This window comes from Phodopus roborovskii, unplaced genomic scaffold (genome assembly GCF_943737965.1).
Source record: "Phodopus roborovskii unplaced genomic scaffold, PHOROB, whole genome shotgun sequence".
In the NCBI taxonomy this organism is placed as follows: Eukaryota; Metazoa; Chordata; class Mammalia; order Rodentia; family Cricetidae; genus Phodopus; species Phodopus roborovskii.
Window position 1 is genome coordinate 1,520,899 of NW_026125675.1, and position 10,702 is coordinate 1,531,600.

Genomic DNA, 10,702 nt, shown 5'->3' on the forward strand with positions numbered 1-10,702 from the left:
TCTTTCTTCCTTCCTTTCTTCCTCTTTCTGGATGTTGTTGCCACCTGAATTCCTGCAGGTCCACGGCCCTCCCTGTTGTCTGCCAAGTGACCTAAAACACTTACTTACATCTGGAGAAACAACCTGCCTGCCTTCGGAATTCTGAAAAGGTGTCCTTCTCACCTCTGACCCCTGCCTTATCTCATTCTATTGATTAGAAGGGAGACAAAAGCCTGTCATCTCTTGCCTTGCCTTGCCTTGACCCAGACCCTCTGTGGTCAAAGCCCCTGCGCCAAGGTCCCCTGGGCCCTGGCATGGCAGCATCGACTTCTGTACCCTGTTTGTGCATGCTCATTTTCTTTCATGCACGCAGCTGCAGGGAATTGGAGGGGGGGGGGATCTAGGTGCCTGAGATGTAAGTGAACAGTAGGCCTCCTGGGTGGATTAGTACTTCCCCGATTTCCGCAGAGAACTGGCTACTAGGAGAGAACGTTTTTTCTGATGACACAGTGGTTGCCATGACAACGGGGACAAGCCATTCTTTCCTGGTTACAGATACATTTGCGAAGGATACTCAGGCTGGAGAGGTGGAACCACTCGACAGACACACAAAGTGCGTAGGTAGGTGCCTGCAGACAGCCTGAGTGAGTGTGAGCTGAGCCTGTGAGTGTGCCTCGGGAGCGGGCTTGCTCTTTCATGGGACAGGAGAGGTGCTCACTACTACTGTTTGAAGCGAAGCCCCAAGGACTGGCTGCTCAGCCAGCCCTGTCTCTTTGTCCTCAGGTGACACCTCTTTGGTGACAGCTCTGTCGTTTCAGGCCCTGAAAGCGTAGATCACCTACCCACATAAATGGATGCCCCGTCTCTGTTTGCCCATGATTTTCACGCGAGCTCCTGACAGAAAAGACCGTGTTCGTGTGACAGCACCTTACCCAAGATAGCCGTGGCTCGTGTTGTGTGAAAGAGAGGAGCCGGAAGGCATCTAAGGAGGAGGTAAATGGGGGGGGGGGGCGACGACTGCCAGGTTCCTCGGAGGGATGAAGCCCAGGACTCCAGTCTCTTGGCCTGGAGACCTGACATGACATGCCTCCAAAAAGACCGCTGCCTCTAAACTGGTCACCAATCGCAGCTGGGAAGGCTGAGGTCAAACCAGTGTGGGATGAACGTCTGAGGAAGGGGCAGAGCTTGTTCCCTTGACAGACAGCTATTAGTTTGTGTCGGGGTCTGAGTCTTTACTCCATTCACTGATGGGTTAAGCATCAGCTAGCTGGCCGGGCATTACGGGATGGGGCATTACGGGATGAGCGGCTGGGGTTTCTCTCTGACCCACCAGCAAGCACATCATCTGGATCTCTGCATATCTCTGCCCCTGTGTGTGAGCAATAGACTTTGTGCCCTTCTTGTACCCCTCCCATCAGCCTGCCCCCCCCCGCCCCGCCTCTGTCTGATTCACCACATGGAGGGGAGCCATGTGGTAGTTCCCAACCTGCAGAAAACATGAATGAATAGACCTCGAACACGGGGATTGTCAAGCACGCAAGCCCTTGACAGAAGGCCTTCCGCACACGGGGCCAAAGCATGTGCTGAGACAGAGCTTTCAGGGTTCCATCTTGCACACTTCTCCATGCGCCTCTGGGGAGCATAGTGCTGTTTTCACTGGAAAGGTAAATGGTTGAAGCTCCTGCACCGGAGGTGATGCCTGCAATGATAGAGGCAGGTGGCATTACTGACAAAATCTGAGCAGGCTGTAGACAATGTAATGACTTTTCTACACCCTGGAGCATTAGGGCATGCACAGATGGAACACACACACTGGGGAAGAACGTGGCCTGGGAATAAGCACTCTGGGCAGGCTGTGGCCTGATATGATAAGCGCAGACACCTTTCTTCATGGCTGAGTGACAGGTGCTGCGTGGATGCCCTCGGCTTGTGGGCTTGAACACATACTTGGTATTCCCAGGCATGTATTCTAACTCAGGAAGCGTGTGAGGCTGAGAACATCACGCTCGAGGCAATCAGAAGCTCGTGAAGGCTTGCCTGGGGTGGAAAGCTTGCACTCTGTACGTGTAACTCGGGCATCTGCGGTTTCTCGGGACCGGGTGAGGGGTGGGTTCTCTCGTGCCCGAGGCGTGGAGCCTGGGTGTGGGGGCATAGTTGGGCTTGAAGGTGCTCGTTCAGCCTTGCTGGAGGGCATGTGCTAAGAGGGTCCAGCAGAAGGCTGCCTGAAGCGCCCGAGGCGCCAGTGTTTCCCTCCGTGTCCTCAGGAGACAGCTGTGGCCCAGGACCCCAAGGGGGCTGGATCAGAGGAGGCCAACCCTGTAAGATCACACAGATTCCTCAGAGGAGGGGTTTCTGCGGGTGATCCCTAAATGGGGCCCCAGACTTCCGCAGAACACATTTGCTATTGCATCACCGAGCAGGTGTGGCCCGGAGCAGACCTAGAGTCCTTTATGTAGATAGCCACTTTATGCACTGTGGAATCAGATTTGAAGTCAGCAAGAGCTGACTGGGAATTCGGCAGAAGGGACGGTGAGCATTTGCACAGTGAATCGGGAGCTAGAACGTACCACCGGGTGTTTATAGATACAGAAGGTGGGAAGGGGATGTGGCTATCACTTGCCGCCCGTATTTCTGTACAGTTGGGAATTCCTTTGGATAAGGCCTGGAGTCCCTGAGGGAGAGCTCGGTGTGCCCACACTCAAAGAAGGGATGTGGGGTAACTTCTTGGGAGTCCCCAAGGAGAGCAGTGTCCTCAGGAAGCTGCTCCAGGAGCCCAGAGTCCGCAGTGTCCGGCCTCCCTGGGCCTGGTGGTGGCCCCCCGTGGTGACAGGAACCACCTGCATCCCGGCCTGAACGGTGAACATCTGTGGCACACGAGCCCTGCCTGCATGGTTCTTCTGTGCTGTGGTCCTTCAAAGTGTGTGGTCCTTCTCGGCACTCAAGCACAGTGGGCCTCTTTTGAGGGTCAGACAGGTGTGGGCTTCGCTTCCGCATGCATGCATGGCATGCACACTGCGGACAGGAAGCCATGGGCCCAAGGCGAGCGAGAGCAGCCAGGAAAGGAGCAGACCCCGATGCACGCCCAGTCACAGTGAGGATCAGAAAGGGATGAGATTCCAGTGAGGAGCACAATGGGGAAGGAACTATGTGGAGAGGCAGAGCATGGAGGAGGAACATGAACAGGAGAGCTGTGCTACAGATGAGTTCGGATACCACTTCCGATTCCAAGCATGGCTTCTGGGCTTGGCGATGGGCAAGTGAGCATCCGGGTCATCGAGTAGCCGCTTTGACTTCCTGTCTGTCTGAGACTTTGTGGGTTAACATTAGGGACACCGGGGTTGTGGGCAGGGGAGTCCCGTGGCCTGGGATCTGTTGGTAGAACTGTGACCATCACGCACAGATATGGGTGTGTAGGGTCTGCGGACTTGAGGTTGCAGCAGGAGGATGGGCAGTTCCAACGGAGACACTTCTCCTGTCCCTCTCTGTCCGACACTCCTGAGTCTGCCAGTTAGGAAGCATTTCTCCACAATGAGGTGCTTTCCTTTGTGCCACGGAGACTCCCGATCCCACGGCGAGGGCCAGGATGGAGTTTGGAACAAGAGACCTGAACCCAAATACGAGGGTCTGTGGTCGGCGTCGGGGGTGGGGGGTGGGGGGTGGGGGGTGGGGGTGTGAGGCCAGAAGCTAGGACAGTGGCAGTCGCCATCCTTACTAGCCATGCTGTGTGTATCTCCATGAAGATTTCCCCACACACTTGCTCCTCAGCCTGGCATCTGTCTCCCTGGTGTGGAAGGCACAGGCGCACTAGGTGTCCACAGGCTTCCTGGGGTGGGGCAAGGTGGGATTAGCTCCCTAGGAAAGAGAACAATGAGGCTCCCCCACTCCCCGAGATAATCCCAGGGAGCCCAGGGGTACAGGATGGGCAAGAAAGCACACGGGCCTTGTAAAGCCACTCGCCTCTCCAGGAGCAAGTGAGTTCACCACCCCAGCCTCCTGGTGGTGAACCGTCTATTGCACACGTGCTCTGTCTGGATCCTTCCATGTCTTCTCCCACATGCATCCTCACCTCTGTAGAACAGACTTGGTTACTCCCTTGCTTTCTCTCTCCTCACCTCATTGAGCTATTGCTTCTGTGTCCACTGGAGGCTACTTCCCTCCTGGTGCAGCTCTGCTTCCCTCTCCCACGCTACAGGATACGCCCACGTCCACGTCGCCCTGAGCCCTGAGCGAGGACGTCAGTCCAAGCTTGTCTACCAGATTCCGGAGGGAGGGTAGCACTGCCGGCAGGGTAACCAGACCACAGAAGACCAGCAGTCACAGTGTGCCCCACCACAACCAAGGGAGCCACCCTGTCCTGATCAGCGCAGCTCCAGAGACCCGTTCACCATGGACTCTGCAGAGTATGTGCTCTGTGGCTGGAAGGGCCAGCTGTGGCCTGCAAGGGTGTTATCCAGACCCAGGACCACAGCCCACAGTAGGAGGAGAGGGGCGTCTTTCCTGGAGGTCCAGATTCTGCCTGTGGGTGAGAAGACAAGAGTGAGGAGCACAGAGGTGAAGCCCCTAAGCCAGTCTGAAGTCGTTACCATCGCCTCCTTGGCCGGGAAGGAGTCACAGGGCAGTGGCTCGCCAGGGCAGACCAGGGCATACAGAAGAGCCCTCAAGGCGGCTCTGGATGTTCTGGGCGAGGGAACCGGCTTGCATCAAGGAAGAAGGGCAGGTGGCCGAAGAACCAGCACAGCGACTCTGAAGGTTCCAAAAGAGCAGGCCAGCTCCAGCTCAGGCCAGCGCCTGCACCTCCAAGACCACAACCAGAAAGGCCAGGGGCTCTCCCTCAGGAGTCCCAGGAAGCGGGGCCGGGGCCGGGGCCGGGGCCGGGGCCGCCTGGGGCCTGTGTTGAAGGGCTCACAGAATGAGCTTGCAGTGCAAGGGGGCAGAGCCCAGGTGCACACTGCTGTTGGGCCTCCTCACTTTGAAATGCGAGGGAACTTGTTAAGAGGCACTAGAGTGTGGCCAAGTTCCTGCAAGCCACCAGCAGGAAATGCTGGCGATAATCAGGGCAAGAGAAAGCTGAGCCCATCCAAGCTCAGGTCTCTGAGGGCCCCAGCCTCTCGGAGGGGGGGCCGGGCTAAAAAACAGCAGCAGGCTGCCTCTGGGCCGCTGCTGCCACCACCACCACCACCACCACCACCACCACCACCACCACCACCACCACCACCACCACCACCACCACCACCACCACCACCACCACCGAGGCAGGCCTCTACCTCGCCCAGAGCTCTCCAGCAACAAGTACGGTGTGGCGGCCTGGAGATCGGGGCTATTGGAGCCCAGAGGAAGACCTCCCTCCCAGAGAACAAGCAGGACCCCGGCTCCGAGACCCCAAAGCCAGACTCAAAGGGGGCATCGGCAGCCTGCACGCCTCCCATCCCGAGGCTGCGAAGATCGCTCCGCATTGCTAGCAGGAAAAGGAAGTTCCATGTGCTGTGCGCACATTGCATGCTCCCACAACAGGAGAATAGAGTGCGCTCAAAGGCGACTAGCACCAGGGTCAAGAGGAGGGTGGCCGGAGTGCAGAAAGTCTGCCAAGGCACCAACGTGGCTTCTGCCCTGGGGCCAAATACCATCGAACGTGGGATGCTGGTCTGGTTCAAATTCCAGGACCTTCCTTTCTGGCCGGCGGTGGTCAAGAGCGTCAGCAAAAACGACAAGATGGCGAGGGTGCTGTTGATCGAGGGCAACATGCAGTTGGAGCACAGGGGTGTCCCAGTCCCTCTACGCAAGCTGAAGCACCTGGACTGTGGGGAGAAATCAGCGCTCCTGAGGAGAGCCAGCAGAGTGTACGGCCAGGGCATCGACTGGTGCCTCTCAGTGATCGACCACTACAGAGAGGGCCTCGCCTGTGGCTCCTTCCTGGGCTCCTTTATGGACTACTACACCGCCCGAGCAAGTTACCCGCTAAGGAGAGCCATCCAAGAGGGCGACCTGCACATTGACTTCCCCAAGGTGAGCTATGCCGACTTGGAAGATTGGGAGGAGGAGACCGCCCTGGGTGGGAAGGGGCCCCGCAAGAAACTCTTGCCAGACCGCATGAGGGCCGCTTGGGACAGAGCCAACCAGAAGCTCGTAGACTTCATCGTGAAGAGAAAGGGGGCAGACCAGCACCTGCTGGACATCGTAAAGGGCAGGAAACCGTCCAGGTGGCTGGACAACCTTTGGCGATTCAAGAGGGAAGTCTACTGCATTGAGACCTACCTGGAGGATGAGGACCAGCTGCATCTCGTAGCCAGACACTTGCAAGAAATATCCAAGGAAGCAGACGAGGCCCTGCTCGCGTTGGCAAGAGGAGACAAAGTCCGATTCACCATGGAGGTCCTTCTTCCAGAAGCAATCATCTGCTCCATCGCTGCCCTGGAGGAGCTCAGCTACAAGGAGGCGGAGGAGAAGTACCTGCGTGGCCCACCCGTGCACCATCGTGAGAAAGAGCTCTTTGATAAGACCATCCTAAAGGCGGCCCGGAAGAGGTCAGCAGCCAGGATAGGTGCTGCCAGGGACCCCTCTTCAACCATTCCTTAGAAGGGAGCTTCGTCCTTCCAGCCATCACCCCTGCAGCTCCACCTCCAAAAGAGGACCACCTGGGAGACTGTGGGGCTTGAAAGATCCTCACGGCAGGCATACTGCGTTGCTTCCCCCTCCCCGCCCCCAAATAAATGTTCACGTCAGTGCTTGGCTGACGGTGCAGATGTCTCCACCGGTTTGACGCTTCCTGCTAGTTTCGGGCCAGGCCTAGCCTTCTTTGGCCTGTGCCCAAGTCCAGAGACGCCCCGTGGTGTGGCGGTGCCTCTCTGGATCGTCACCAGCCAGGGCTGGAGCATTAGCTAGCTATGCACACACAGCCTTGCACTCGAAGCATGGACCCCACGCACCCAGACAGCACGCCAGGTCCCTGATGACACTGTGTCTCCGCCTGCACCCATACTCCCTGTCCTCTCTAGGGTGCTATGGGTGGGGTCCAGCTACACTGCTTTCTCCACTACCTCGTGTTTTGCCCACTCACAATGCTGAAGGAGAGGAACAGATAGATGTGTGCTTCGCAGCCAAAGAAAGGGTTGGAAACGTTCTAACCCTCTCTCACTTTCTCTCTCTCTCTCTCTCTCTCTCTCTCTCTCTCTCTCTCTCTCACACACACACACACACACACACACACACCCCACAGATAGTGTGAGAGATAATGTGTGTGTGTGTACTCTCATGCACAAGTGTGTGGATGTCATAAGTCAGAAAATGGTATCTTCTTCAGTTATCCTGTCTCTATTTTTTTTTGAGACAGCACCTCTGTACCTGTTGCTCACTGATTGTGCTAGAATGACTAGCCAGGCAGTGTGTTTTATCCTTCTGTGCCTCTCTCTGGGATGCTGAGATTGAACATAAACCTATCTGTCTATATACATTTTTTTTTAAGTGAGTACTGGGTCATGAACTCAGGTTTTTACTAGGTGCAGATAGCACTTCACATTCCGAGCATTCTCCACTCCCCAGAGACTTCATACTCTTAATGGGAAAGACTTGACTACTTCGTGGGCTGACTCTCCATAGCAGACATCAGTATCCCAGTGTTCCTGGAATTTCAGAGATCAGAGACTTGTGATGCCTCCAGGAAAGGGAGGGGACCCATCATTACTTGGAATCATTGACCCTTGGGGTGTCCTGATGAGAGGCAGCCCTGCCATACGTCCGTCCCAGAAGCTCCTGTTTTCCCTGTCTTGAATCACCGTTCATGACATATTTTGGTGACAGGGCACTCACTTGGTGCCTCAGCAGACTCTGAAGTCCAACCTTGTGTGTGCCTGAGTGCACTCTCCCGTTGTTCTTGACTGAATGCCTATGAAATGTGCATGTGTCCTCTAGCCTGTGTTCTGGATTCACAATACCCCCTCCCTTCTTGTTTCATGAGAGAATGCTGAGCATTAGTCCTTGATGCTAATTACTGCCTTTCCTTCCTGCACACAGTGGGCTCTTATCCATGGGGGAAAAACACGCATGTGCACACGCTTGTATTCACAGTGGGACTGCAGAGATAGGAACACCGGGGCTTGCTGACCAGCCAGTATAGCTGCATTTGCAAGCACTGAGTTTTGTTAAGGGATCGTGTCCAAAGAAACAACAACAAACAAAAACAAAAAAACTAATGTGGATAAGCCAATTATTTCTTCTTATATTGCAAGTGGTGCTCACTTTGAGCACCATCCATGGAAGAAGAGAACACATGACTGTCCTCGCAATAATCTTCTCACCTTCCTGCTGTCTCTTGTCCCTTATTTCTTCTACAACTACTTCTGCGAAAGTTTCTTGGAACTCTGAAGTCCTCATGATGCCCCATCCAATGAATGACCTGATTCTCCATGCTTTTTTTTTTTTTTTCTCCACTCTTAAATTTTTTTCCAGATTTGCAACCTGGGGGAGTCCAGTCTTCATTCTGTGTTAACAGTTCCCTCTGCTGCTGGGAGATGCAAAGAAATAGCATTCATATCGGTTCTGGCACCCGCCTTCTGCCAGTGTGATCTCATCTAAATTAAATAAGTGTTTAGTAACACTGTCCCCCTATAAGGTCACACCCTGAGGTAATGAGAGCCACAGACTTTAGCTTATCGGTGTGGATTTGTGGGATCTTGAATCCACAGAACCTCGGAATCTAGGACCATGGAGTCTCCATCAGATGACAGGTGCAGAAGCCTGTGCATTTGGGTAAGACCTTTGTCTTGCAAGGTGTTGCCTAGCTCATGAATGTTGGATGACTTCTGAAGTATCACCCAATTCTACAAGCCAAAAGGCAAGCTAAGCACTCCAGGCTGTACAATCAGGTTGTCATGTTCATTTGTGCTGCTGTAACAAAATACCTAAGGCTGATTATAAATGTACCTCTCACATTTTCACCTACTATCTTAGTCACATTTTCACTTCCTATTACCAACAACTGATGCTAAGGATCTTGCTCTCCAACCACCCCTTCTCTTATTTCTATACACATTTGATCTTCCAATAATTTCTTGGTCTCACCAAATCTAACACCAGTCCCTTGTTCTATGTCCTGGGAACACTATGATCACTCCTTACATCATGTGTGGCCAGATTGCAACAAAACTATATGATTAGTTCTCCTTTAGATATATTACTACCCATGTCAATTCACTCACTCCTCAGTAGTAGCCATCAGGTCTTACTGCCTTCTTCTGGTCCATTTACCCTTTTATGGTCTCCTCTCTGCAAATTTTCCACACTCTTTCCTTATCATCTCGGCTGATAATTCTAACGTATGCTACTATCATCCACCTCCAAAAAGAAGGAGTCTCTTTTGACTCACATTTCCCACTTAACACTCACTGTGTTTCCCTTGAATACAAAGGTTTCTTGACAGGTATTTTTGAACCCATCATATTAAAATTTCCATATGGCCCTTCCCCTAATCATCAATGACCCTTATGTCATTAAATTCAATATTATTCCACAGGCCTCAAACCTCAAAGTCCTCAGCTAATAGTCATTGCAACCAATCATTCTTGCTTTTACCTGCATTCAGTAAAAATCCCTCCTCTCAATTTTCTGTCTACTTAAACTGCCCTTTTTCATGCTTCTAACCTTTGAACCTGAACTAATCTGTCTTCTGTTCCCAGCTACATTCAGACCCAGTGGTGCAGAACCTGGAGCCTAAACATTTCCTGCAAACTTCATGAGGATGCAAAATCTTGACTTATTGAAAAACAATCTCTGGGGGGTAGAGCCCAGCAGTCTAAATTTTCACAGTCTGCCCAGCAATCTAAATTTTCACAATCCCTTTTGTCTTTCATATGGAGTCTCAAGTTTGAGAACTGCTGTGCTAGACCATCTCAGTCAATCTCTTGGCTTTAGATACAATCATTTGGAATTGCACTTGATTGCCAACAACAGCAGATGAGAATAAAGCTTCTTTATCTACTGCACATAAAGATCCCCCAACTCTTCTATGTCTAATCATAACATTCAATTCTATTATTTCCAGGGCATTTAATACCATTGAGGTTGGAGTTGTTATAAGTATTCTTGTTGATTTCTGGTCCATTCTGCATCAGAGCAGAGACATTTACACTTTCATCTCCTTGCTGGAGACGTAGAAGAAACATAGTAGATTAGTGCTGTCTGGTGGAATGTCTGAGTTAGTTGTGTGCACAATATTTACATCTTCATTGTCTTTTTAAAGTTCAAACTCTATCTTGGCCAAGGATATATGAAGTATTGGAGAGGGCTGTGTCTTCCCTATGGCAATTTCAGCTGTTTTAGCATTCATCTCATTCACAGTCGCTCTACATGCCAGGCACATTCCTGCACCAATCATCAAATGGTTTTAACTTATGTCATACATGATGTTGCTACCCTGCCTCCCTTCACCCAGTTCTTACTGTTTCTCTAAATGATGCCCTTGGTAGGCCCCACTTACCAGGAAATATATGGAAGCATGTACAATTTTCAGGTGAGTTTAACCAGGTTCAAGGAAATCTTCACACTACATCTAAACATCAAGGAAGTTGTTCCACATCTGGTACAAAAGAGACCAGCCTTCACATCTTGACAGCACTCAGCCAGTAAGTTATTCTTGGGGAGAAGTAGAATCACAATAACTTCAAGTTGTGACATCTGAGACCCTTGCTCAGTGGCGCTGCTAGAGCCATGTGATTCTTATTCTTTATAAATG

At 52.3% G+C, this 10,702-nt stretch overlaps 1 protein-coding gene across 1 annotated transcript; it reads left to right on the forward strand.

Moving 5' to 3' along the window:
• The first annotated feature begins 4,213 nt into the window (after nt 1-4,213).
• LOC127217323 (PWWP domain-containing DNA repair factor 3B-like) lies at nt 4,214-6,628 on the forward strand. Its single transcript, XM_051178273.1, has 2 exons — nt 4,214-5,132; nt 5,223-6,628. Exons 1-2 carry the CDS (start codon nt 4,366-4,368, stop codon nt 6,550-6,552), a joined length of 2,097 nt encoding a protein of 698 aa, XP_051034230.1. The 5' UTR covers nt 4,214-4,365; the 3' UTR covers nt 6,553-6,628.
• Nucleotides 6,629-10,702: the final 4,074 nt, after the last annotated feature.